The sequence below is a fragment of the Musa acuminata genome, chromosome BXJ2-8 (genome assembly GCF_036884655.1).
Source record: "Musa acuminata AAA Group cultivar baxijiao chromosome BXJ2-8, Cavendish_Baxijiao_AAA, whole genome shotgun sequence".
Taxonomy (NCBI): domain Eukaryota; kingdom Viridiplantae; phylum Streptophyta; class Magnoliopsida; order Zingiberales; family Musaceae; genus Musa; species Musa acuminata.
In genome coordinates, this window is record NC_088345.1 from 2,337,157 (window position 1) to 2,365,000 (window position 27,844).

The 27,844-nt window shown below is 39.7% G+C and overlaps 6 protein-coding genes across 8 annotated transcripts; 3 read left to right on the plus strand and 3 right to left on the minus strand.

Moving 5' to 3' along the window:
* The first annotated feature begins 10 nt into the window (after positions 1–10).
* On the plus strand, positions 11–8,364 carry LOC135618631 (uncharacterized). 3 transcript variants are annotated; one of them, XM_065119673.1, is made up of 9 exons: positions 11–422; positions 1,733–2,002; positions 2,586–2,606; positions 2,688–2,814; positions 3,551–3,652; positions 3,768–3,952; positions 4,134–4,255; positions 4,347–4,485; positions 7,883–8,364. In XM_065119673.1, the coding sequence occupies exons 1-9, from the start codon at positions 48–50 to the stop codon at positions 8,036–8,038; spliced, it is 1,497 nt and encodes a 498-aa protein (XP_064975745.1). In that variant the 5' UTR covers positions 11–47; the 3' UTR covers positions 8,039–8,364. The 3 variants fall into 3 exon arrangements, with proteins under 3 accessions (XP_064975745.1, XP_064975746.1, XP_064975747.1); XM_065119674.1 differs by having other exon boundaries at positions 3,551–3,612; positions 3,731–3,952; XM_065119675.1 differs by lacking the exon at positions 2,586–2,606 and having other exon boundaries at positions 3,551–3,612; positions 3,731–3,952.
* Positions 8,365–9,235: 871 nt separating this feature from the next.
* On the minus strand, positions 9,236–10,552 carry LOC135619401 (agmatine hydroxycinnamoyltransferase 1-like). Its single transcript, XM_065121383.1, has one exon. It carries the CDS (start codon positions 10,550–10,552, stop codon positions 9,236–9,238), a length of 1,317 nt encoding a protein of 438 aa, XP_064977455.1.
* Positions 10,553–13,768: 3,216 nt separating this feature from the next.
* On the plus strand, positions 13,769–15,409 carry LOC135619402 (jacalin-related lectin 3-like). The gene is made up of 3 exons (XM_065121385.1): positions 13,769–13,777; positions 14,821–15,048; positions 15,164–15,409. Exons 1-3 carry the CDS (start codon positions 13,769–13,771, stop codon positions 15,407–15,409), a joined length of 483 nt encoding a protein of 160 aa, XP_064977457.1.
* Positions 15,410–16,671: 1,262 nt separating this feature from the next.
* Positions 16,672–18,054, plus strand: LOC103994367 (agmatine coumaroyltransferase-2-like). The gene is made up of 2 exons (XM_018829977.2): positions 16,672–17,340; positions 17,389–18,054. Exons 1-2 carry the CDS (start codon positions 16,672–16,674, stop codon positions 18,052–18,054), a joined length of 1,335 nt encoding a protein of 444 aa, XP_018685522.2.
* A 1,457-nt stretch (positions 18,055–19,511) lies between these two features.
* On the minus strand, positions 19,512–20,922 carry LOC103994366 (agmatine coumaroyltransferase-2-like). Its single transcript, XM_009414689.3, has one exon. The coding sequence runs from the start codon at positions 20,920–20,922 to the stop codon at positions 19,606–19,608; it is 1,317 nt and encodes a 438-aa protein (XP_009412964.2). The 3' UTR covers positions 19,512–19,605.
* Positions 20,923–23,402: 2,480 nt separating this feature from the next.
* Positions 23,403–24,722, minus strand: LOC135619403 (agmatine hydroxycinnamoyltransferase 1-like). Its single transcript, XM_065121386.1, has one exon. It carries the CDS (start codon positions 24,720–24,722, stop codon positions 23,403–23,405), a length of 1,320 nt encoding a protein of 439 aa, XP_064977458.1.
* Positions 24,723–27,844: the final 3,122 nt, after the last annotated feature.

The window sequence follows — 27,844 nt, forward strand, 5'->3', positions numbered from 1 at the left end:
TCTCGCTCTCTCAAAACCAATCTGTTCTTCTTCACACGCTGCGGCATATGACTTCGACTGCATTATTGAGCTCCTCGCTCGTCCTCCAACCCATTAAGCCCTGCAAGCCCTTCCTCCCCCGAAACCCTAGGATCCCACGGCCGCTCTTTCCGCTCTGCTCCGCGGAGCCGAAGCACCTCACGAAAGGCGGAGGCGGAGGAAGGAGGAGCCCTGTGGACGGCGGGCGGCGGAGTCCAAGAAGGGGCCCGCATGGGACCTCTCGAAGGTCCGCCATCAAGAAGAGCTTCGCCCAGGAGCAGGTCGTGTTCACCACGCCGGTGGCGAGGGATCCCGCTGTGGCGATCATCGGCGGTGGGGTCGCTGGTTTGGTATGCGCTCTCACGCTTGAGGAGAGAGGGATACGGTCGACGGTCTTCGATACGGTTAGGCGCTACCTCATTTTGATTTCATAGATTTTGATTTTCTGTCTTTATACGGCAAGAAATTGGAATTTGATTGGTTTAGAGGAATCTAGTTGTGGATATAGTTGATTAGGTAGGGTGAGTATTCCACGTAATTGGAGTGGTTTGACGTCACTGACCTAACAACTTGAGCATTTAAGCCTTTTCATGCATGTAAAGTTGTTTAGCTAGAGGATGTGAAACACATTCCTTCATGTTGTCCTATATCATGAAAATGATATCTATATAAATTACTTTTAAGGTGGTTCCATTAATCTAGGTCACTACTCGGACTGTTAGAAATCCCTTATCTTTAAGTGCATTTCCTGTTCTTCACAGAAGATTTTTTGTATATTGCATTTATGGAAATTAAGGGCATTTCCTGTTCCAAAAATACACATCACCATCGGAAGGTTTGTGCATGATTTCTGGAAATGTCTAGGTTGCAGCATCCAGGTGAGAGTTATCAAGTGCTTCAATATTGCCTAATTTGCAACTCCTAGAGAGATGTTAGCTTTTCCCCTCAACATTTCCAGGGCCCCAGGAATCCCATAAAGACTCTTTTTCAACATTTTCTGGGCTTAACAATTGAATCAATCATGTCAATGTGTTTGTTCTAAGCCATGATGGTGTTTGATCCTGAACTAAGATCTATACCCTTTTTTGTGGCCGATATTGTCCTTCATATGGTTAAATTGTAGGTTAAGATGCTCAACTCAAATTGCAATGCTGGAATATGTAGAATTGATTGGTCATTCCATGACATATATCATGAAAGCTTTGTGCTTGATGGGATTGAAAATTGTCTTGGATGGTGATATTTTCAAATGTTCATTAATTTTAAAATTTTGAGAAATTATTAAGACAATGGGAAATGTGAATCAGATAAAATTTATATGAACGGATAATTATAAAGTATCATCTCTAATTACTGAAAATAAATAGACTTGTTTATTCAGAACAGCCTACTATGCACCATTTTATGCTCACTTGATGAAGCAAACATCATGATTTTAGAAGAAAGATGCGGGATGGAATCCTAGGAAAGCTGAACCTCTTGGTGAGTTTTTTTTCTTCTAGAACTTCTAATTCTACTTAGAATTAACTTATAGGCTGGTTGGTATTCTGAAGGAAATCCATGTTTTGCATCAACTTGTATGTTGTTGGTCTATTGTGTTCTGTATCTGCATTGGGGATACTATAATAACATGTTATCACTGTCTTGACTATAAGTGACATTGTAGTTATCTTATAATAAATATAATATGTTGATTTTTCTGGTCCTATCTTAGGGGATGCATGGCTTAGGTGGGAGGATGGCAACGCGGATCATTGATTCCAGGACATGCATATTTGATCATGCTGCTCAGTTCTTTACTGTAAGTGATTTAAGATTTCAGAAGCTTGTTGATAGATGGTTGGAGAAAGGCTTGGTTCGGGAATGGAAGGGACTGTTAGTAGAACTTGAAGCTGGTGGGCATGCTTCTCCTGTACCGTATTCTGCTTCAAGATATGTAGGCATGAAAGGAATGCGTTCTCTGATGGATTCAATTATAAGTCAGGTCAAAGTTAAATTCTCTCTTTTATGTTTGAATGATTTTCCTCAGTAATTTTAAGAGGATCAGTGAATAATGAGTTTGAATTATGAAAATTTCCTTTCTGCTTCTTTTGTTCATTTGACTTCCAAATTCCATAATTGAATCAGAAATCAGCTTTGAACTCTGCTTTAGTTGCAAAATGTTATCCTAGTTTCATGCAACAGAATGAAAGAACCATATATCTGGCAAATATTACATTAGTCATTTAGATGAATATTTGTATAAGTTTTCTACTTCTGCACTTGTGACCTTCAGAAACAATTGGCACAACAGATGCTTTCTATTATGAAATTAAGAGTGAACCTATGGACACCAACCGTTATCCATATTTTGAAAAGTCAAGCATGCATTGCCTTCTAATTTTATGGTAGTTTATTATCTTGTTGACCAAGCATAGCTTTCAATTCCAAGATTATAAATATCAAAGATAAAATTATGGTGTCTCTAGTCCAAGTGCTGGGAATGCTGTTGGGTTAAATTGTGGCTAGAAGTTTGAAGTTCATCTGCATAAACACTGTCTCTAAGAGCTGATTGTGGTTCCACACAGGTGATATGTTGTTACACACAGGTGATTGTGGTTATCCTTTCTTTCTCTATGTTGGTATGCCTTCAAGCTCTGTGCTAAGTAGCATTTTAACTGCAACTGCAGAGTCGCATGGCTAATATTGTAAGGCCTTGTTGGATAAGTAAGCTTGAGCCATTTAATGGGACATGGCGATTGGCTGAGCAAGAGAAACCCCATGGCCAGTTTGATGCAGTTGTTATCGCACATAATGGTAATTATATTACGTCTATATCACTTCTAGGTGTTTTAGGTGAATCAAGTTATTAATTTTTATAATTGCTCTGTAAAAATTATTTCTTGTCCTTCATGAAGTTATTTAATGTCCAATATTCTGCTCATGAAAACCATGAGAAGTGGCTCATAATTGATCCATGTTCCATTTGTTTCTCTTCTTGAGGTCTAAGCTTAGCTAGGAGATGCTTGGGAAAAGCATAGTGCTTCAAGGATATTAATATGAGTTATTATTGTTCTGACTGTTCTTCATTTATTCATTTATTCATTATTGCTAGGAGATGCTTGGGAAAAGCATAGTGCTACAAGGATATTAATATGCTTGGGCTAAGCCTCACATTGCATATTCATTTATTTTTCTGCTTGTAACTTCTTGAGAGCTGAACACAACTTCCCTTTGTTTTGTCATACAACCTTTTTCCTGTTCTCAGTTCCCTTCTTTGGCTTCCAAGACGATGTCTTTTAAGCAACTTCAACTATACATCCATCTACTTCTTGTTACAACTCTTACCCCTCTTCCAGAAAGGAATTACGACACTGGAAACAGAATATAGATTATTTAACTGAGATCCACTAAATATAAATAATATATTGTAGATATCATCTATAAATTTGGGCATGGTTATCCTTTCTTTTTTCCACTTATGCATTCTTGTTAAAAGTAGGCAGTCATTCAATTTATTTATGATTTTAATTATCTAATGCTGCATCAACAGGAAAATGTGCAAATCGTTTGCTTTCATCCTCAGGCTTACCACAACTAACTAAACAAATGAAGGTTGCTGCTGCACCTCCCCAGATGAATCTTGTCAAATACTGTAGGAATAGTACTTTATAGTCTTGGAAAATTATTAAAATTCAAGTTGCTGTGTTCATGCATATTTTGGTGTTTGCAGACTCTAGAACTTAGTTCTATCTGGGCGCTTCTTGCAGCATTTGAAGATCCTCTTCCAATTTCTCAGAATAGAGATTTTGAAGGAGCTTTTGTGAAAGGTGTAGATTCTCTTTCATGGATGAGCAACAACACTAGCAAACTCTTCCCTTTGGAAAGTGACTTACCTCAGTGTTGGACCTTTTTTAGCACTGCAGCCTATGGAAAACGAAATAAAGTTCCACAGGTTGCTAAAAGTTTGTTCTTTTGCACCATATCTTTTTGGTTAATGCAATCAAGTATTACACATGACTGCATGCTATATCCCTGGTGGATCAGTTGCCTCATATTTCTTGCTGTTATTCATATTTTACAGATACTAGCTGGTGTTGATAGGGTACTTAAACGAAATTTACATGAACATACAGGAAAACATCCCTAGTGCCACAGCAGAAAAAGTAAAGGATGATATACTTGAGGGTGTAGAGTCTGCTCTTGGATTATCCAAAGGATCACTACAGAAACCATTTTATACCAGGGTCCAATTATGGTATGCATTGTCTTTCCAAATAATAAACATTCAGAAAAAATTTATGTGAATTGGCTTGTGAGTGTATACTTATGCTCTTTTATTATCCTAGGGGTGCAGCTCTTCCAACAAATTCTCCTGAGATTCCTTGTATCTTCGACCCTAATGGGCGTGCAGGAATTTGTGGTGACTGGTTACTTGGGTCGAGTGTAGAAGCTGCAGCTTTAAGCGGAATGTCTCTTGCCCATCATGTGAGTACCCTCTCAATTTATTGTTTTCTAGTTCAACTTCAAGTTTACTTATGACAACATTTTCATTGTTGGTCATTAGACTGCACTACACATCCGTTTATGGTGCACTGTAGAACCTTTGATGAGCATGTACTGATCAGATCCAGTATAGCCTGAACCACAAAGATCCATATTAAATAACTTTGCGGGCATTAAGCTTTTTTATCCAGTCCTCTTACAAACTTGAACCTGCATAGTTCACCAATATGTTCTGAACCATTCCAGCCGCATCCGAGAGGTTGCTGCAATATAGATATCAACTGTAACTAGCTTGAACGAAACTGTATGCCCACAAATGAGCCATATGTTAACTGTCACAGATGCCCTTGAATGATGTACAAATTAATAACCTGGACAAACTGAATGCTGATTGATAAATATTGCCTTTTCTTGTGTGCTTATGAAAAACCTACCAAGGATTTATGTAAAACTTCCTGTGGAAGGTGGTGACAACTGTGGTTGGAAGAAGCCTGTGGAAGTTGATAATCAGAGAGGCGTTGAAACAAAGATTCAAATACCAGTCAGATCGATATAATACCAAATAATATTTATCTATTTGACTAAAGACATGTACCGGACTTCAGTACTTTAGTATTCTATTTTTCTTGTGGTATGGATGGTACTGGTCTGTCTACTGTCAGGTATACCAATTTATATCAGTTAAACTGGTTGCCAAAACTGGTATTATACTAACAATTAATCCTTGCTTCAAAGTATCATATAAAATATAAATTGAAGTACATACTAGGACAGGTTATAAGTCAAGCAAAGTATCTTAGTTGTGTACAGAGGTGTCAATGAAATGAATCAAATGTAACTGGCATGATGGCTTTTGAACTAATAGGACAATTTGAAATACTTCCCAAACAATTAACATAGGCATATGTATATATATAGACTAATTTTAGACCAAGAGTTATAGAGTTATCCATTTTTTGGGAATTGAGAAAGTGGGATGTGTTTGTCCAGGTTATGGTAGTATGATAGCTAACAATCGTATCAAAAGGAGAAAAGATCTCTTTGCAAACAATATAACTCATGAGTCACCATTGGATGTCTTTGGCATTTGCTTTCTTTTTTTCAACGTCTAATCTTACATGAAAATTTCTCAAAGTTGCATTAACTAAATGTCTTTGGATTATGCAAAAAAAAAAAATCTAAAGCACCTTAATAGAAGAATAGGCTTGAGAAAATGGGGGATTTTCTCTAGGAATTTAACATAGTAACCTCGTTCATATAATCAATAGGAGAACAATAACATGGTTAAAACATTTTCTTCTAGTTACTTTTTTGAACCATTGCTAATACCCGGTAGTCTATATCCATTCTTCATAAGATTATGCATGGAGTTGACCAAAGTAACCATTAAGGTTCGGCGTATTGAGGCGTACTATCTGATATGGGTAGTGTACCAGTCCGATAGGGGACTGGTATGAGTGATACAAATCGGTTTGTCGATATGCCCCATTGTATCGTATTGTCATGGACTTAGTTGGTTTTGCCTAAGTCGTACAACACCATTGTGTGTTCGTTCGTAAAGGGTCAGCCTCATCGAAACCTCTTATGATCCCTTAAGGATTTACAAAAGAAAAGATGAGTTAGAGGAATTGTTTAACTCGGGATCCTTGAGGAATTGTTTGCCTAAGTTGTGCAGCATCTTTGCGTGTTCGTCTACAAAAGGTCAGCTTCCTCAAAACCTTTTATGATCTCTTGAGGACTTGCAAAAGAGAAGACGGGTTAGAGAAAACGTTTAACTCGGGATTTCACAAGCAGATATTTTAGTAAACACTTAATAGGCAATGGAAATTACAAACATAGACTTCGCAAGCTTTGAATAGTCGCACAATAAAGGGTCTAAGGTAGTCCGTCGCGGCTAAAAGTTCCCACAATTGCCCACATGACACTCTTGTGGAACAAGGCAACAAACAACCCTAGACACTACTCCGAAGGCCCATTCAGCCATGTGCCACTCGGGTAGCTCCTAGGTGCTATGCTGGCTGACACTTCGCATCACTCTGCGGAGTTAGGAAACTCCCGAAAATGGCTACCTAGATAGCTTATTTTTGGGCAGTTTTGTCTCTGCACCATGACTGTACACAACTTGCGTTTGCAAGATTAAAATGGTCACAAGAGCTAACCAAAATGGGGCTGCTAAGCCTACTACAAGCTCTTTACATGTTGAGCAAAATATGAACAAAATTGAAAGACACGGACATACACAAACATTATATCGAACACCTTGTTTACAGATTTGTCCATAACAATATGTCGGTACATCGGTATGGTTTGGTACATACTATATCGCCAATCGGTTGGTACACTGATATAGACCGGTAAGGTGAACTATGGTAACCACATCAGTTATAGTCCTTTGAATTATGATGCAAAAATAATGAAAATTAATCGCTATATTCGTTACTTAGGTGTTTATGGTTTATTAATGTGTTCATGGTACTGTTAGTAAAATTCAGGTAAACTCTTTCATAAGCATTTAAATCGAAAAGGAAGGAGAAAATAATGTCTGCATAAGATGTTGATCCCCTGATGGCTAGATTTTGAGTCGTTAGATACAGTTTATGTATGATTCCTGGAGAACTATAGTCGCACATTTACTTTAAGGAGTTATATTTGTTCTTTTCTTGGACTAATCGAAGTTCAACTTTGGAATGTTAGATCAATTCTTTAATTAAATTGTTTCTCCTTAAACGTATAACAATGGTAGTCATGTTACTAAAGAAAAAGAATTTATGCCTTGTTCTTCGTGATCTCCCCTTGATCCATGTCTATACTCCCGAATAACCTTATCACATGCTAAATTAGTGTTACTTTGTCTTCTAGTCACAAGCCTTCCAGAAACATGTTTCCTTGGCTACATTTCAAAATTTTGTTATCCCATTTCCTCTTCTTCCTTTTTTTTCTTGTTATATTCATTCCCATCGATTTTTTCTGTTCTTCCCCAAGTTTTATTGCTATATCAAATCCTCCTATGGCCCTATCCTTTTCAGTTGCTACCAAGATGATAGATAACTGTTAGAACCTTCAATTGATCACTGATTTCTACACCAAACATTTCACCATCTATCTGAATATTTTATACATTTTCTTGGTCACCTAAACTCTTTATCATGTCTTGCTTTATCAGGAAAAGAAAAATTCCAGTTCCTTCACTCAGTTACAAAGTTGATGTTAGACTTTTGCTTTATTTTATCGATTTGTTATATGCAGTCATCTACCATTAAAATTTTACATTGCAGCTGATGATAATGGGTCTAGTCTAAATTTTATGCATCTTTTATGATAAAAAACTGTAGTTGTTCAAATCTTGTCTTGCATCACAGACATTTTCTTTGTAATGCAGATGGCTGATTATTTCCAAAGTGGAGGGACACAACCAGATGAATTTGCCATAGGATTGAACAATCCATTTCATGCAATTGCTGGTCATGATATTGGTCAGTTTCCTGGTTTAAAATCTGGAGAACAGGTTGAACCAGAGGCATGTCCAGCCCTGTAGATATAGATATATCAGCCTTACAGATGCATGCAAATTAAAGGAGCTGATATCCGATCTGGATCATGAAGAGAAAATAGACTTTGTCCCAAAGAACCTCTGATATATAAATTCAAAGAACACCAGCCTGAGTATTTTTACCCATTTGGTAGTACAGGGTGACCTTCCTGACCATCAATTTTTGGCTTCAAAATAGTTTGTGCTGGGAATGGTACTCGTCTACATTCAGCAATTAAGATTGTCCATTATCTTGTAGATGTTATCTTCATGATATTGTAAAATGTCTCTGAATTCAAATATACGGTAATCGCATTATTTTGTATTTTTCATGGGCAATGTTTTTGCAAAAAGAAGTGCCATTATACTTCTAGCACTATCTCATCCTTTCGCATTTTATCTTCAACAATATAAAGACCTTGACTATTGATTCTTGAAAGTGTTTCTTAGATATAAAAAGATTCATATTAAATATAATAAATATAATGTATCTATCGAAACTATATAAACTTTATGTATTGGGTCATGAAGCATATAAAGTTTTTAAATAAAATATAAAATATTTTATCTTAATCCTATTCTTCTTATCCTTACTCTTTGTGTGATAGCTTTTATCTCTTTTCCCAATCTAATTTTCCCTATCTAATTCAACAATCCTCATCTGCAAGATGGATCGTCTTATTGGACTGTGCAGTTTGGGTTGGGTGCAGTGGCCAGATTTATTACTAGAGAAGGACTATACAGAGTCTTCAAGCAGAACAAGCCAAACTCCGACGGGTATCGACTCTCCTAAGATCTAACTTCCAAAACCTTTAGGATCACTAGCTCTTTAACCATGTTAAGTGGATATCAAGAAATCATGAATTTAGAGAGATTTTAAATCTATAATTTATCATGTTTAGTCGGAATATTTTATCCTTTTATCTTGACTCTCGAGAGGGTCAAATTAGAATTTTTAATTTCAACTATGGTCGATCGATCATTAGTGCATGGAGACCTGACGAATTTATGAGTCGTTCCAATATTCCTCGACCAATATGAGATCAAATGATATACTAATCGTATAGTTTAAGTTAGTATTTCGACAAATAATGATAACATTAGCAAATCTTACGCTTATGTATACCCTCTCACAAAGACACAGACGGTAACATGTCAACAACCGAGGAAGGAAGACGGCATGGTTGTGCTCGACCAGGGAAGCTAGTCGAGCAGATAGCATAGCTGCTTGAATGAGTCCAAGTTGTGGCTGAACAAAGTCACATAAACGTCGATGCTTCCGTCTCCGGTGGGGGATTCTACCAAGAATATCATCCCCTCCACGGCATAGAAGCTCGGCATGAACAAGAAGGGCTTCCCACTACCAAAATCGAGGTCCCAGAACGGGAACCTCACCCAGCTGTTCACCTCAAAGTTTGGGCAGAACGCCGCCTCTTTCGCTTCGATCGTCCCCTTCAGGCCCTCCGTCACCTCCTTCGAGCTCGCAAAATCTATCAACGATCTGAAATATCTGTCGTCCATCTTCGCGATTCCCTCGCGGACGACCTCCGCGATGGACTGCAGTGGCCTGTTGACGAGCTCCCCCACCTTCGCGCGGGGACACGCCCACACCACCAGGTTGCCGAAGTATTCGTCCGGCACGGGGGGGCTCAGCCTCGCGCGGCCGTTGACGGAGATGTGGACGGTGCTGGTGATGTGCTCGTCCAGCCCACGGGCTACGTTCACGACTCGCCATAAGTGCGCCATCAAGCTCTCGAACGTGGTGTAGCGCCGGTCGGCCCCGAGCGAGGCCTTGACCTTGAGACTCTCCAGGAATTCTCTGCTAAAGTGCGCCTTGTGGACCACTAGGTCGGCCGTCAGAGGGACGTCCTCCTCGGTGTCGGACGCGTTCTTGGCCGTGAACTCCACCCCACGGTGCTCGAACTCGACGCGAGGTGGGTTGCGGGGGATGAAGAAGGCGCCGCGGCCGTGCAAGGGAAGGGGATCCATCGGGAGGCCCCGTGTGGCGAGGCCCCATGCCACGATGAACCTGCTCATGGAGTGGCCATCCGCGACCATGTGATGCGACGTGAAGCCCACCACCAGGGTTCCACACGCGAACCTCGTCAGCTGCACCTGCAACAGCTCCTCCACGCCGTTGACCCACGGATGCAGCCGGTGCAAGGCGCGCGACGGCTCGAGGACGTCCCGGCCGAGCACGTCGTCCGAGGTCGCCTCGACGAACCGTATCCCGGCGTCATTGAGGAGGATGACGAGCTCACCCTGGGCATCCTCGCGCAGCCGGCCAGCCCACTCACGGTACTCGGAGAGCGCCGTGGCGAGGCCCTTCTCGATGTCCGAGTTCGATGGCGTCGGCGGCCGGAAGGCGTAGATGAGTTCCACGTGGAGGTTGTAAGTGATCTTATCGAAGACACTCAGCGGAATGCAGAGATCGGCGCAAGGTGGTTCGCCTTGGTACAAAGGCTTGACGAGCTTTGAGCTCTCCGCTCTCACCTTCAAGGCCTCGATCTGTTCCGCCATGGCTGCAGCTCGGAGAAGCTCCTTGCAATACTCCAAGGTTTAGATACGCTGTTTCCTCTGTTTGGAGGAGAAGAACCGGAAGAGCTTAAATAGGCATGCAGAAGTCAGCTTATACTATGAGAAAAGAGATATGCTCCCAATTTTGTTTTGGGTCTTTTATTGAACTTTCTTTCGTTAAACCTTAAGAGAAATGTTTCCTAATTTTTTACAATTTTTTTTACTAAACATTTTTCGGAGAATTTATAGGAAAAATATACACAATTTTAAATAAATCTAAATGATACGTTTCCTAATTTTCACAAGATAAGTGCTGACGTCATGTTGACATGTATATTTCCAAAATAAATCTCAAACATGCATCATTACTCGGTGGAAGAAATATTGTCTTCATCAGAGACTATTATTTGAATTTATCATATTTTGATAAATATAATATTATTTTCAATGCTACCTCCCAATTGGGGAATGAATGTTGTGTCAGGAATGAGGTCGACACTAAGAGAGGGGGTGAATTAGTGTAGCGATAAAATTATCTTCAAAAAATCTTTCGTTGCGATAAAATCGTTTACGTTGAAAACCAATCTCGGAAAGTATTTAACTTTAAAACATTTGCAAGAATATAATGAGTAAGTGAAGTAAGTAAATCAGTTTGTAACGCGAGAATTAAAAGCATAACAAGAATGCAAACCAATTTATAGTGGTTCAGTCGTCGTGACCTATATCCACTCCGTCGATTCCTCTTCTGTCGAGACCACCGGCATCCATTATCGATCTTCCTTTAATAGGCGAAGATCAACCTCCTTCTTACACCTCTCTTCTCCTTTTACCGGGTTTATGAGACAACCCTTACAAGCACTCATAAAACTCCTAAACAGAATTCTAAGGTTAGATCTAGATGAGAGATTTCTTAAGTGATTGCAACAGAGTTTCTTCACTTTTAAATTCTCTGTGCTTGCTGCTTTAACGAGAGGGATATTTATAGGCTTCAAGTTGACTCAAACTTGGAGCCTAAAAACATCCTATCCCGGGTTTCCCGGGCACAAGCGGTACCACCGCTTGCGCTGGGCGGTACCACCACTAGTGTCAGTCTGACATTGACACTGCACTAAGAGGTACCACTGTCCAGTCTGGCGGTACCACCACCTAGTTTGGTGGTACCACTGCTTGGGGTGCTATGCTAGGTGGTACCAGTGCCCAGACTGACGGTACCACCGCTTAGCACCCTGCCAGGGGCGGTACAATCGCCCAGACTGATAGTACCACCGCTTGACATAGTCTCAAAGATTATGCCACGACGGTGTCACTTCTTGGGGCACTGTTTGGGCCTCTCATTAGGCTCAACATAGTCCTTACATGGGCCTAGCTTGCCCCTAATTGGGTTGGCCCAAATCAAAACCTAATTACGTGCTATCTACGATTCCTAAGACATTTGCTAAGCTAAATAAGTCCTTATGTCTTGGTTTCTTTTGCTTTATGCCTTGCTATCGTAGTTAATCCTGCACATGTAAAACATATTTCGATCTAGACAATTAATACTAAGCATTAATCATGTTGTCCGGTATATCATTGGTCCCTCGACGCTTCGTCCGATTCTTCGACGCATCGTCCTCTCTTGCAGTTGATTGCCCAATCGGTCAGTTGACTCTGCAACTCCAATATCCTTAGCGCAATATCCACTCTTCTTGGTCTGATGCCCGAATCCATGACCCGAAGCCTTTTGTCGATACGTCGACCGATCCACCGGCTCCACGTCCAATCTTCTGACATGTTTTTCTCCAATCCAACATGATTTTTCTTGCTTTAATTGTCTCATCCTGATCGAAGCATCTTGCGTCACTCAAAACGTAGATAAAAAATAAATATTTATCAATTAGTTTCATCATCAAAATTTGAGATTTATTATGTTAAAGATGCCCAACTTGACAAATGAAAAGAGTATAGTAGTTTAATAAAAATACTTGTAATGTGATTTTTTTTTCTCTATATTTTAATATGTTTTATGCGCTCGTGTTGGATTATCACAATGTAATCGACAAAGTATCAATCCATAAATCTTGTAAGAGATATTTCAATCATGTAAATTCTCGTAGCTCTTTATTCAGCTTTACTAAAAGAACAAGAAATAGTTGATTGTTTCTTTGTCTTTCAAGGAAAAACACAATCTTTTTTAGTTAGAACAATCTCCCTCCATCAACATCACATCATCTTTTGTTGAAAAAAATAATCCTTGTGGTAGCCTCCCTTCTAAACATCATAAAACTTGAAATACTATGACATCAAAACATTAGTGAATCTGCATTATCACTCTATAATAATTAGCACTTTGTCTTAGTAACATAGTGCTCCACTTTTCTAATTGTATTACCTATAAATGATTGAGTCAGTACTCATAGAAGGGTTTAAAAGTAGATGCAAACTTTGTGATTGTTGCAAGTCAAAGGAGAAGACAATTCTTTTGATGGTTTTTTTCAAGTTTCATGTATAAAAGGTAAAATTAAGCATTTAATTAACATCGATAGACCTATAAAATTAAGTTAGTTCGAGATATGAATTATATATCTCATGCACTCTTCGTCATCTTGACCTTCTTTCTTTTTTATTAATACGCTCTCCCACTTGAGAGCAAGAGCTAAGACACTTTAAAGTTCTTATCATGTTGATGATCCTATTATATGTTATCTCAGGCTCATATCTCTTATATTTGTGATCGGTAAACTCACCTATAAAATTAGGTTAATTTGAGATATGAATTATATATCTATCTAATGTAATCTTCGTCATCTTGACCTTATATTTTATCGATACACTCTCCCTCTTAAGAGCAAGAGCTATATAATTCATGCTCATGATCCTATTGTATGTTATCTCGTCCCCACAACTACTATGTTTGTGATCGGTAGACTCGCCTTCCTCATATTATGATACTTCCTCTCGGATCCATTCGATCAACACTAAAATTAGGTAACTAAATTCCCTATAGATAGATCATCATTACTCTTTCTTTCGACAAATGTTTCAACACCATGGGACTTTCCAATCAGTCGAAAGTGCTCTCGTTCTAATGCGAGATAGTAAAAGAAAGAAGATAACTTGAAGGAAAGGTGATTGTGTATGGTAGAGGATGATTAAATCAAGTTTATTTTCCAATTAATTCGGGCTTTTTGTTCATCCATTAAATGGACACGATCGGCACCGGTAATGATATTGCAAGAGCATATGGCGAATGTGTTGAGATTTTATTCATAGTTATCTATCTAGATTGTTACATGATGATTTCAATAACCACTGATCTAGTAGTTATAAGGTGGTTTCAATAACTACCTCATGATCTAGTAGTTATAGGGTGGTTGTCACTATGTCCTATAAATAGGACCATTGTTCATGAAACAAATAGAGAAAAACATAGATAGAGAGTCTGTGTGCATTTGGTATCTTGTAAGTGTTCTTATCAATCATTCTGTTTTTAATATTATATCATTTTTTTTGAATCGAAAGACTTCTTTTTACTTGCATCGTAGTATTCTGTTTTTTCCTTGCTCTTCCATCCTCGACAGAATGGATCACTAAGATAAAGCTTAGTGGAATTTAGCACGAATCAAGTAGCTTTTTATGAGCATAAACTACAATTTCTTGGTAAGAGTTTGCATTCCATTCCCAAAATGCAAAAGTCTATCTATGAAAGAGCCAACCATTCAAAATGAAAGGGTTTGGAACGTTGTACTCAAGCTTCCCATCGTCATCTGCACAAGGAGAAGACGAAGTAAAGGTTTAAGGCCGGACGTGGAATCGTAGCATATGGAAACGGGGCTCATCCTCTCAGCCATTAAATTCCGAGGCAGGCAGGCATCGTTACGTACACGACTTTCTCTAAATGATAGTGTGTGCATCTGCCATGAAAACAATCTCCATGTCCACAACCACTTGGTTGTCCGATCCATGGAGGAGATGTGTCCCCCGAAGAGATCGAGCAGTCGGAGTCAGCAACATTTGTTTTACATACATACATTCACCAACTCTCCTCCTCCTCCTCTAAAACACCTCAAACCTATGGCTAGTTGGTCTATAAGTAGTACCCCATCTCTTGCCCTTCTGCTCCAAGCGTCTGCACACCTGCAATAATATCGTGTAAAGGAAGCACTGTATACTTCCAATGGTGAGAGGCTCTCGGTTTCCATTTTCGTCCTTTCTTTTACTAAATATTAGCTTAGGTGACGGGTTTCATCACATATAGTGTTCGATCATATCTCTGTGTTCATGTATGGGTGCAGGCCGGAGGACTGACGACCAGTGTCCCGACAGGGCTCCAGGGATTGATCAAGGTCACTGAATGGGGAGGGGAAGAAGGGACAGAGTGGCATACTGGATCTGTCGACGACATCATCGACGTGACCGTTCATTTCGGAGATGAAAATATCACTAGGATGGACGTAACATACGAACTTGATGGAGAGATTGAAACCAAGAGCTACGGAGTGACGGGACTTGAATCTGAGAGAGTATGTAGGCATACGTATTGATTATACTTATGTTGTACGATCATTTCCAATTAATGAGATCACGTTAACATATATTTTGAGTCGTATTCTAATGAAATGTTTGGTTTCCTTTCAGATTAGTTTTGAGAAAGGCGAATACATCAAATCTTTATCGGGACGTTTTGAGGAAATGAACGGAGTCGTCGTGATAAGAAAACTTACGGCTGACAAAGATGACGGCGATTCGAAGGATTTCGGCAAGGACAGTGGTACTCCTTTCTCCCTTTCTCTCGAGAAGGGTAAGGTGAGCGGCTTCCATGGACGTGCTGATGCAACCAAAGGTGCAATTACTGCACTTGGGGTCTACTTGCGGGCTGATTAGAGATGATCATGTCTCGACGCTGTTGCTATTTGGATACTCGAATAAGTAAGTAGCAACGGATGTTATCGTTGTGGTTGTTGTTTGATACGGTATATTTTGGCTCAAGACACGTCAGAGTCCGACGCCATCGGTCACAGTCAGAATCCGTACTAAGACACTGTTCAACACGTCATATCTCGAGATAGAAGAGAAAATTTCTATTAGAGAGAGAAATTATTAGAAAGAGAAATAAAAATTTATATCTTTATTATCAATAAAGCCCATATCTTGACAACCATCAAAAAACAATCAACATATTAGATTATACTAGCAAAAGATGATCGACAAAAGAGAACACCATGGAAATATCATAAATTTATAGAGAATTGAAAGTTTGATTGGATGACGGTTTTTATAAGTTTATATACTGTGATTTCTATTAAACTACTTGGAAAGACACTCTTTTCATTCTCAAAGTTTATATACGTCGAAAATAATATAATATTTATCAAAATATGATAAATTCAAAGAATAATTCTCCTATATTCTTCCACCAAGTAATACATGATTGAGATTTTGAAAATACACATCGTGTTGCAATGTCATCACTCATTTCCTAAAAATTAGGAAATCATATCATTTAGATTTATTTAAATTGTGTACATGTACCTATAAATTCTCTGAAAATATTTAGTGAAAAAAATATATAAAAAAATTAGGAAACATATCTCTTAAGGTTTAATGAAAGAAAGTACAATAAAAGACCCTAAAAAATTAGGGAGCATATCTCTTTTATCGCAGGTCCATTGGTCATCAAAAGATGTTGGCATCGACAGCATATCATCTAAATCTATTTAAATTATGAACTTGCAACTATAAAGGTTCAATGAAACATCTTTCTATTTTCTCGAATTATGTCGCATACAAAAAGAGTAAGATAAAGGGGATGGCATTTCCAGTGTTCATCTACAAGCTGTTGCGCCGACAGCATATCATTCGAATTATGGACATGCAACTATGTATTCCCCCTAAAGGTTCAATGAAACATCAATGGTTTCCAAGTATATCTTTCTAGTTGTCGAATTAAGGTTCAATGAAAGATCGTTATCGTTCTCCCAAGTATATCTTTTATATGAACGGTATAAGCTGAGATCTGCTTGCCATGCAGTTTAAGTTCTTCGGGATATTCTGCTTCAGACTACATTCTAAGGTGAGGGAAAGAGAGCAGAAAGCGTTTCCAACCCTTGGAGTACCACTGCAAGTCGCGTCCTCAAGCTGCAGCTATGGCGGAACAGATCAAAGCCGTGAAGGTGAGGGTGGAGAGCTCGAAGCTCGTCAAGCCTTCGTATGTAGGCGAACCGCCGTCCACCGATCTCTGCATTCCTCTCAGTGTCTTCGACAAGATCAATTACAAAGTCCACGGGGCCGTCATCTACGCCTTCCGGCCGCCGACGCCGCCCAACACGGACATCGAGAAGGGGCTTGTCACGGCGCTGTCCGAGCACCGGGAGTGGGCTGGCCGGCTGCACGAGGACGCCCAGGGTGAGCCCGTCATCCTCCTCAATGACGCCGGGGCAAGGTTCATCGAGGTGTCGTCGGATGACGTGCTCGATCGAGCCGTCATTCACGAGCCGTCGACGGCCTTGTTGCCGCTGCATCCGTGGGTCAAAGGCGTGGAGGAGCTGTTGCAGGTGCAGCTGACGAGGTTCGCGTGTGGAACCCTGGTGGTGGGCTACACGTCGCATCACTGGGTCGCCGATGGCCATTCCATGAGCAAGTTCATCGTGGCATGGGGTCTCGCCACACGGGGCCTTCCGATGGATCCCCTCCCCTTGCACGGCCGCGGCGCCTTCTTCATCCCCCGCAATCCACCTCGCGTCGAGTTCGAGCACCGTGGGGTGGAGTTCACGGCCAGGAAGGCGTTCGACGCCGAGGACGCCGCGGACGACATAGTCTCGACGGCCAAGAAGGCGTTAGACACCGAGGACGGCGTCGCTAAGGCGGACGACATAGTCTTCCACAAGGCGCACTTCAGCAGAGAATTCCTGGAGATGCTCAAGGCTAAGGCCTCGATCGGGGCCGACCGGCGCTACAACACGTTCGAGAGCCTGATGGCGCACTTATGGCGAGTTGTGAGCGTAGCCCGCGGGGTGGACGAGCGCATCACCAGCGGCCTCCGCATCTCCGTCAACGGCCGCGCGAGACTGAGGCCCCCTGTGCCGGACGAATACCTCGGCAACCTGGTGCTGTGGGCGTTTCCCCGCGTGAAGGTGGGGGATCTCGTCAACAGGCCACTGCAGTTCGCGGCGGCGCTCATCCACGAGGAGACCGCGAGGATGGACGACGGATATTTCAGATCGTTGATAGATTTCGCGAGCTTGGAGGACGTGAAGGACGAGGCGCTGGAGGGAGCGGCCGAAGCGAACTATAGGGTGATGAACCCAAACTTGGAGGTGCACAACTTGGTGAGGTTCCCGTTCTGGGACCTCGATTTTGGTAGTGGGAAGCCATTCATGTTCATGCCATGCTACGTGCCCGTGGAGGGAATAATGTTCTTGGTGCCATCCCCCACTCGAGACGGAAGCATGGACGTTTACGTGGCCTTGTTAAAACACAACGTGTCCTCGTTCAAGCAGCTGTGTCATATGGTAAGGCCTAATTTGTAATTTCCAGCATGGATAGTGTGTGCAACTATCCTAATCTAAGGTTTTAGATCAAAACAAGTATGTCTTATGTATTTAGATCAAAACAATTATGCACAATAAGCATGTAAAAGAACCCTAAGCAGATTAGGGTTCTTTTATAAAATTATATTTTTACGCTTATAAATCTCATTAATTTCATTTCACATCCTTTCGACAGTTTTACCATTCAAAAACTTTATAAATTTTCTTATATCTTTTAAAACATAAAAATAAAAAATGAAACTAGATAAATATCAAAACGGTTCAGGAATGAAAAAAAGAAAAACTACAATGAGATACGTATAAGGGACGAAAGATTATATGCACAAACATGAGAGATCAAATTAGCTTAAAGTTGATAAGGGTAATGATTACGATAAGACTTGCATGACACCCGCTGACGTCCCACTCCCCTGTTAGTCCGACACCGCGTGACTGACACGGGTCGAAACGCCAACCGAGGCCCATTAACGATCGCTCAGGTTCGATTCCACACGCTACGCCGATAGCAATGTCAGATGTCATCAGAAGGTACGACCCTACCCCTTGCGGGCAGGCACACCAGGTAACACCGAACTCCCCCATAAATACCCTTGCATTCTAAACGAAGGGGGGACACAAAAAAAACAACCCCGCCACGATTATTTACTACTTGATCATCGGAGAGGTCGGGTCGAGTTCTCTCGTCCCAACCTGTGTGTAGGGACGAAGGCGAGGCGTTTCTCTCCGGGGGCGTTGGCCAGGAATCTCCTCCCGAAGGAATCGGCGACCCGTCATCCGGACCCGAACCAAGCCGCGTCGGCCCCGTGGTCACGACTAAAAAGTTGTTTACACTAACAAAAGTAATAAGATATTCAGATGTTAAATTTTATAAATTATCTCGATAATACGAAGTCTACTTAAGAATTTATATTTATATTAGTTGGAGGAGTAATTTCTTAGAAGAGTATAAAATAATTACTTATTACATCATCAATAATAAAAAATTAAATTTATAATATATTTTGAGACCACAAGTCAAATTTTATGATTGAAAACTTAATCTCTCAATGAAGCTTATCCTTCGTGGTGAGTGTGTTATCACACTTCAAACTATGATTAAGAGAAATATTTTTTTCTATCGAGTACTAAGAACACTAATGGATGCATTTTACTTCAGTTATTGTAGCTAAGAAATGCACTGATTGCACAAATAGAATTATGAGATAGATATTATAGTAAATTTAACAACTTAAAAGAATGAATGCTCTGATATATGGGTCAAAATAGACACACTCCACGCTGTAAATCTTTTGAACAAAGGGATGGAATGATCTTGCTCGATCCAAAATATTTATTCAGATATTTTGCTTTTTGCAGCTAATACGAATGTCATTAGCTGCTATCACTGCTTCGTCTTTTGATGTTGTAGTAGATTATCCTAACATGGAGTGGTCAGCCCTTAATGACCTGCGATTCATTCCCCCTTTTGGAGATCGTAACATGATAACATCAGAGGAAGGAAGCTGGCGTGTTTGTTCCTAACCAGCTCAGCTAGTCGAGTAGATAACACAGCTGCTTGAATGGGGCCACGTTGTGTCTTAACGAAGACACGTAAACCTCGATGCTTCCGTCTCCAATGGCGGATGGCATTAAGAACAGCATCCCCTCCTCGCGAGTGTAGGTTGGCATGAACATGAAGGGATTCCCACCACCAAAATCGACGTCACGGAACGGGAACTTCAACCAGCTGTGCACCTCCAAGTTTGGGCTCATCACCCTCTCGTGCACCTCGGCCGTCGCCTCCAGGCCCTCCTCCTTCACCGTCTCCGAGCTCGCGAAATCTATGAACGATCTGAAATATCCGTCGTCCAACCTCGTGATGCCCTCCCGGACGAGCGCCGCCGCGAACTGCAGTGGCTTGTTGACGAGGTCCCCCACCTTCGCGCGGGGAAACGCCCACAGCACCAGGTTGCCGAAGTATTCGCCCGGCACACGGGGCCTCAGCCTCGCGCGACCGTCCACGGAGATGCGGACGTGGCTGGTGATGTGCTCGTCCAGCCCGCGGGCCTTGGTCACCACTCGCCATAAGTGCGCCATCAAGCTCTCGAACGAGCTGTAGCTCCGGTCGGCCCCGAGCGAGGCCTTGGCCTTGAGACTCTCCAGGAATTCTCTGGTGAAGTGCGTCTTGTGGATGACTATGTCGACCGTCAGAGGGAGGTCCTCGGTGTCGGACGCCTTCTTGGGCTTGAACTCCACCCCACGGTGCTCGAACTCGACGCAAGGTGGGTTACGGGGGATGAAGGCGCCGCGGTCATGCAAGGGGCGGGGATCCATCGGGAGGCCCCGTGTAGCCAGGCCCCATGCCACGAGGAACTTGCTGACGGCGTGTCCATCGGCGATCAGGTGTTGCGTCGTGAAACCCAACACCAGGGTTCCACACGCGAACCTCGTCAGCTGCACCAGCAACAGCTCCTCCGCGCCTTTGATGCACGGACTCAGTGGGAGCAAGGCCGGCGACGACCCGAGAAGGACGGTCCGGTCGAGCACGGCGTCGGACGACGCCTCGACGAACCGCGGCCCGCTGTCATTGAGGAGGATGACGGGATCGCCCCGGGCGTCCTCACGCAGCCGGCCAGCCCAATCCCGGTACTCTGTCAGCGCGGTGGCAAGGCCCTTCTCGATGTCGGAGTTCGACGGCGACGGCGGCTCGAAGGCGTAGATGACGGCCATGTAGTTGTTGCAAGTGATCTTGTCGAAGACACTGAACGGAATGCAGAGATCGGCCCGAGGCGGTTCGCCTTTATACAAAGGCTTGACGTGCTTCGAGTTCTCCACTCTCACCTTCAAGGCTTCGATCTGTTCCGGCATGTCTGCAGCTTGAAGAAGCTCCTTGCAGTACTCCCAAGGGTCAATTAGAAACGCTTTCTCTGTTCTATTTCCCAAACCTTGTGATGCAAATGGCTCGTAGTCTGACGGAGTCGATGTCGGAGAGCTTAAATTGGCACGCAGAGCTCAGCTCGTTCTGTATTAAAAGAGATATGCTTCGCAATTGCGTTCCGTTGAATTTGTACTTGAGCGTTTTAAGTGGAATATATTGTTACATGTACCAAATCTAAATCAATCTAAATGATATGCTTTCTAATTTTTACAAGTTCATCGTTTTTTTTTCTTTTTTTACACCATATATTTACATTATGCAAAATCTGAATCATATAATTTATCGATATAATGGAATCATTCTTTTAATTTATCATATTTTAATAAATATAATACCATCATCAACACTCTCTCAAGTTGGAGGATGCCCAACTTGCATAGATAACAGGAAGGAATGTCTTTCCAAATAGTTTAATAAAATCAAGTATACTTTGAGTGTGTGACTAAGTGAAGACAGTATTGATTCATTGAATTTTTTTTCTCTCACCACAGGATAATTAATTTTATTAATTTTATGTATTTATGAAAGATGGGGTTTGCTATCAATATTAGTAATGTCGTTTGGTTATCGTAATACGATTTTGCAGTACCCAAAGTATCAACTATAGTATAAATTATGTAAAAACATATTTTAACCAAGTAAATTCATAAAGTGAATATCATCGAGTGAGTTCAATACGTTAACTTATGTGGTCATGTATAATTAGGTAAGATATATTATAAATATGATTCAATTCTGATTATGATTATCGATCAAGGAGAAGTTCAATTATAATATGATTACTTAGGAGATGATTTTGATGGAAGAGACTTTCCTAATTATTCTGCTATTACCTATCAATAGGTAGGATTTACTAGGGACTATATACATAAGGTACGAATAATTAGATATATGGATACGTTGATACACTAATACACGAATATATAGATATGTGACATAATTGAGATATTATAAATATTCTTATACCTTCCTTTAGTCACATTAACCTGTCAATAAAAGATTATAAATCTTCTTTATTTTATCTTTAAGTCTATTGATCAAATCAGTCAAAGATAAGAAGAAATGAAAAGAGAGTCTAGTTTTTATTGCAGATTGACATCACTAAATCTTTCGAATTCGATAATGATGTGCTTACAGATCAAATAAAGATTTTCTAAAAAATATCAAAAAGGTATATATTATAAATTTAGATATAATATTATTTAATTTTTATATTTTAGTATTAATATTTTTCATATAATAGTAACATATTAAAATAGTTCTTATGCTTACATAATAACCCCCCAATAAGCATCGCAATACCCAATTAGTTTAGATCATCATTTGTCAAAAAATAAAAACTAATTTAAAATGCATGAAAATATATTCATGTGTTCATACAAAAATCATCCACAAGAGTAAAAAATATATTTGATTAAGGAAAAAATCAATAAAGTTCATCAAATATCATAGTGAATTAATTCAATCGGTTTTGTCATAAAAAATACATTTAAAGTAAAATGAAGTCTATTTTTATTTGGCTAAAGGCTAAATAAATATCATAAATTTTACTAGAGAAAATCAAATTTTCACAAACTAATTTTGATGTCTCAAAGGATATATAGATGTGTGACTAAGATGTCTATGTCATATATCCGATTCTTAAGATGTATTATTGGCTTTTGGAATCGATGATAATGTTCGAGATGACACATTTGTGACAAATAGTACCATTATGCTACGTTTCCTTCCTAAGGTTATCTTCTTCATTACTGAAGGGGATTTAGTTATGTTGACCGACAAAAGATATTTAGAATAATTTCACGGTCAAATCTGAACCAATGGATGAAATAATATGATTTGTAGTACGAGATGAAGGAAAAAAAAATCGATTGGCCTATAACTGTTGCCTTTAGTTGAGTGTTAATATTTTTTTAACAAAAATAAAAAAAACCAGAAATTTGAATTCAGAACATTACGATAATCTATTCTTGTCTGATTTCTTTGATATATATATATAGCATTGATAATTTCTTACATCCCTATTGATGTTATTCTTGTATTATTTTTAGTGTACTATTATCCATTCTTTCTCGTTCTTATTAAGAATCTTGATATGGATCGTCATAAGGTTATTTAGTCTCATATTAATTGAGGAGTATAAGAACAAAGGACTATAAATTTATCTGATCTCCTTTAACCTCAAATATATTTTTTGAAACTCATATGTTCTAAAATGATAAAATCGTAGGTCATTTAGTCATATTCAATAAGAAATTTTATTAAATAAATATTGCATTGAATTGAAAAGAAATTGATTTTTTGATACAGTTTTCCCTCTAAAATATAGATTTTTCCGCCCATTAATATTTAATTTTAGGCATAGCGACGTATCGCAAATGCCCTCAAAACCGCGTATGCAAATTACAAATTAGCTTTTTAACAGATAACACAGCTGCTTGAATGTCGCCACGTTGTGTCTTAACAAAGACGCGTAAACCTCGATGCTTCCGTCTCCAATGGCGGATGGCATTAAGACCAGCATCCCCTCCTCGCGAGTGTAGGTTGGCATGAACAAGAAGGGATTCCCACCGCCAAAATCGACGTCACGGAACGGGAACCTCAACCAGCTGTGCACCTCCAAGTTTGGGCTCATCACCCTCTCGTGCACCTCGGCCGTCGCCACCAGGCCCTCCTCCTTCACCTTCTCCGAGCTCGCGAAATCTACGAACGATCTGAAATATCCGTCGTCCAACCTCGTGATGCCCTCGCGGACGAGCGCCGCCGCGAACTGCAGTTGCTTGTTGACGAGGTCCCCCACCTTCGCGCGGGGAAACGCCCACAGTACCAGGTTGCCGAAGTATTCGCCCGGCACGCTGGGCCTCAGCCTCGCGCGGCCATCCACGGAGATGCGGACGTGGGTGGTGATGTGCTCGTCCAGCCCGCGAGCCTCGCTCACCACTCGCCATAAGTGCGCCATCAAGCTCTCGAACGTGTTGTAGCGCCGGTCGGCCCCGAGCGAGGCCATGGCCTTGAGACTCTCCAGGAATTCTCTGGTGAAGTGCGCCTTGTGGATGACTATGTCGGCCGTCAGAGGGACGTTCTCGGTGTCGGACGCCTTCTTGGGGTTGAACTCCACCCCACGGTGCTCGTACTCGACGCAAGGTGGGTTCCGGGGGATGAAGGCGCCGCGGTCATGCAAGGGGCGGGGATCCATCGGAAGGCCCCGTGTGGCCTTGCCCCATGCCACGAGGAAGTTGCTGGCGGCGTGGCCATCGGCGATCAGGTGATGCGCCGTGATGCCCACCGTCAGTGTTCCACAGGCGAACCTCGTCAGCTGCACCTGCAACAGCTCCTCCATGCCTTTGATGATCGGACTCAGCGGGACCAAGGCCGGCGACGGCCCGAGAAGGACGGTCCGGCCGAGCACGTCGTCCGACGACACCTCGACGAGCCGACTCCCGGCGTCATTGAGGAGGATGACGGGCTCACCCCGGGAGTCCTCGCCCAGCCGGCCAGCCCATTCCCGGTACTCGGACAGCGCCGTGGCGAGGCCCTTCTCGATGTCGGAGTTCGACGGCGTCGGCGGCCGGAACGCGTAGACGACGGCCACGTGGACGTCGTAACTGACCTTATCGAAGACACTGAGGGGAATCCAGACATCGGCGCAAGGCTGTTCCCCTTCATACGAAGGCTTGACGATCTTCGAGCTCTCCACTCTCAGCTTCCAGGCTGTGATATGTTCCGTCATGGCTGCAGCTTGAAGACGAGCTTGCGGTGTCGAAGACCACAAAAGAGTTGAGCTTCAAGATTTCCTTTCGTCGTACTTGTACCTTTTCCATTAAGCGTTTAAGGGGAATACACTGTTACATGTACGTAGTCAAAATAAATCTACATGAAATGCTTTCTAATTTTTACATGTTCATCGTTTTTGTTTTTGTTTTCACACCATATATTTACATAATGTAAAATCTAAATCATGTAATTTATCGATTTAATTGAAGCATTCTTTTAATTTATCGGATTTTAGTAAATAGAATACCGTCATCGATACTCTCTCAAGTTGGAGCACAAGTATTTAAGATGCCCAACTTGCATAGATAACAATAAGGAGTGTCTTTCCAAATAGTTTAGTAAAATTACATATACTTTGAGTGTGTGACTAAGTGCAGACGGTATTGATTTGATTGAATCTTTTCTCTCACCACATGACAATTAATCCTAATATTTTATGTATCAACCTATAAAAGAATATTTTAAGTAAGTAAATTTGCAAATGATTACTATCATAGTTTGTAGTTCAACAATCCCTCCATTAAGTAAGCATCATAGTGAATTAATTCAATTTGTTTAGTCATAAAAAATAAATTTAAAGTAAAAAAAGAAGTCTATTTTTATTTTGTTAAAGTTCAAATATCATAAATTTCATATATCGTATTCTTAAGATGGATTTTTGGCTTTTGGAATAGATAATATTGTTGAAGATGACACATTTGTGACAAAATAATACCATTATGTTGCATTCCCAAATCAAGATTATCTTCTTCGTTGCTAAATTATGAAAGAGGTAAAAGTAATTTAAGGATTTAGTTATCTGGTTGACCGATAATATATTGATATAAAATAAAGACATACAAAAGATATTTAGACTAATATAAGTTAATTGTATCTTTTTTTAATAGGCGTGTAATTGTTGCCTTTAGTTGAGAAATATTTGCATCATCCGTGTTAAAGTATTGAAAAGAACTTGCGTCCTTTTTAATAATATCTTAATTTTTAAAATTTATGATTAATAAATAATGATAATTGAATTATGATATTAGAATGATTGATTAACTTAATAATAATTTTAATTTATTTTATTAGTGATAGGAATAATATCAATAGTCAATCATCAAATGACATGTGGCCTCCTCATGGTGCCGAAGTTAGAACGAGAAGACTAAGGACGTCCTTTACTTGTCTACTCATTTGGACAAAGGTCTAAGGTAGGGGATTGTAGGCTATCCCCTCTTGTCGCCCATGTAGATAAAATATCAAGGAGAGGTTGTTAGAGGTTGTCTCTTTCTAAAATATTTCATAAAATATTTTATCCATTTATAACTAGGAATAAATCTCATTTTCAATATAATGAAAAAGGGATCACTTTTTAGCCACTCATGTCCACATTCACCTATCTCGGGTTACTAACTTGAGCGTCAAAGGAACCTGATCAAGAAATCTCTCTCGACCTCGGTTTTTATGCAAATGGTATCTCATACGTTTCTACCTCAAATGCACCTCGGACAATCCTACATACACGGGTCCTAACCATATTGGGCTAACCATGATATTAATAACTTCTTCTCTTAATAATTAGACATATTTTTTTATTTCAAGGAATTATATATGATTTTTTTTTATGATTTATTAGTTTTAAATTTAAAATCATGAATTTATATTAGTTAATTTGTAAAAATAAATAAATTTGAGATTAATTATTATTTATAATATTTTACAAGCATAACCTAGCCCATATGACTAGGTATGACTTAACTCATGCGGCTAACCATGACCCAACCTATATAGTCATGTATGGCTCAACTCATGTGACTAAGCATGACTATCCGTACTTGATTCGCTATTTTCTAGGAATATTGTATTATCAGATTCAACCATCCTCGTACTATGATTATGATAATAAAATATATACCTCTTTATATTTTTCTTAATGAATAATAAAATACTTAAAAATAATCAGAATCTTTTTTTTTCGTTTAAATTGAAGACTCTTATTTCTATAAGATGATCCTAAATATATAAATATCTTAAGTTAGATTTCCTATCAATTAATAATAAAAAAAAAGTTGATGAAATTGATTTACTAGGAATCTTATTTAAAATATACATAATCATTCTTTTTTTAGCCTCTCCTTATATTGATTTGAGAATAGAATAATAATGCACTTAACCATATCCATAAGAGTACGATTTTACTTTTTAAAAATCTTATTTTGCGCATATCTGGTAAATTATACTAAGCACAAATATTCTACTCTTTCATAAATCTAGCAAAAAAATTAAAATTATGTTTGGGTTGATCATAACTACCATAAAATTTATCACCCCCGTCAAATTTGATAATTTTAACATTTCTATCTAATTATCTGTTGACTTCATTTATGTACATTAAAAATGTTAATAGCTTGAGACCTTATATGAATTAGATATATTTCAATAGATTATCTATAAAAATAATAATAATGTATCTGTTTACTAAAATAGAAACATGGAGTGACTCATTAATATAAGCATATATAATTTTAATGTGTTTATGAAACTATATTTCATCTCAATATTTTATATATTGATTGTAAACTTAAGATTCATATTAATTATATATAGACTATCATACATAAGTCAAGGGTAAACTTTTATTGAACCATATTAAGTTTATGACTACAAGACAAAAATAATATCTTGATAATTATAGATAAAGAACATAAATTTCTAGAATTGTAAAAACATAGCATTTATCCTCAAGATCCATTAATTAAATCATCTCCGATAAGTACCAACCACTATCGCTTTCGCTTTAAGATGATTCTTTGTAATGATGAATATTTTATTTTTTTGGTTTCCATATTAAAATAAATCTCTATTATCGATAATATATATTTAAGTGTCAAAATTAATCCACCAATTATTAGAAAATAGTTTTTATAATATTTAATCTGAAACATATAAATATTTGATTTATAAATACTCTTCCATTCAAATCAAATCTTATAGTTCATTTCACATGACCTTCCTTACCACAAAAGTAGTATTTTACTATGAAAATTTTCTTTTTACGAGTTTATATAGTATTTATAAATTAAGGTGATTTATGCT

Excerpts from the sequence above, each read along its gene's own strand:
- LOC103994366 (XM_009414689.3), bottom strand. The coding sequence starts at position 20,922 with ATGCCGGAACAGATCGAAGCCTTGAAGGTGAGAGTGGAGAACTCGAAG.
- LOC135619401 (XM_065121383.1), bottom strand. The coding sequence starts at position 10,552 with ATGGCGGAACAGATCGAGGCCTTGAAGGTGAGAGCGGAGAGCTCAAAG.
- LOC135619403 (XM_065121386.1), bottom strand. The coding sequence starts at position 24,722 with ATGACGGAACATATCACAGCCTGGAAGCTGAGAGTGGAGAGCTCGAAG.
- LOC135619402 (XM_065121385.1), top strand. Across the intron at positions 15,049-15,163 it reads CGGGACTTGAATCTGAGAGA|ATTAGTTTTGAGAAAGGCGA; the intron begins GTATGTAGGCAT and ends GTTTCCTTTCAG.
- LOC103994367 (XM_018829977.2), top strand. The coding sequence starts at position 16,672 with ATGGCGGAACAGATCAAAGCCGTGAAGGTGAGGGTGGAGAGCTCGAAG. Across the intron at positions 17,341-17,388 it reads AGGACGCCGCGGACGACATA|GCGGACGACATAGTCTTCCA; the intron begins GTCTCGACGGCC and ends GGCGTCGCTAAG.
- LOC135618631 (XM_065119673.1), top strand. The coding sequence starts at position 48 with ATGACTTCGACTGCATTATTGAGCTCCTCGCTCGTCCTCCAACCCATT. Across the intron at positions 2,003-2,585 it reads TGGATTCAATTATAAGTCAG|GTGATATGTTGTTACACACA; the intron begins GTCAAAGTTAAA and ends GGTTCCACACAG. Across the intron at positions 4,486-7,882 it reads GAATGTCTCTTGCCCATCAT|ATGGCTGATTATTTCCAAAG; the intron begins GTGAGTACCCTC and ends TTTGTAATGCAG.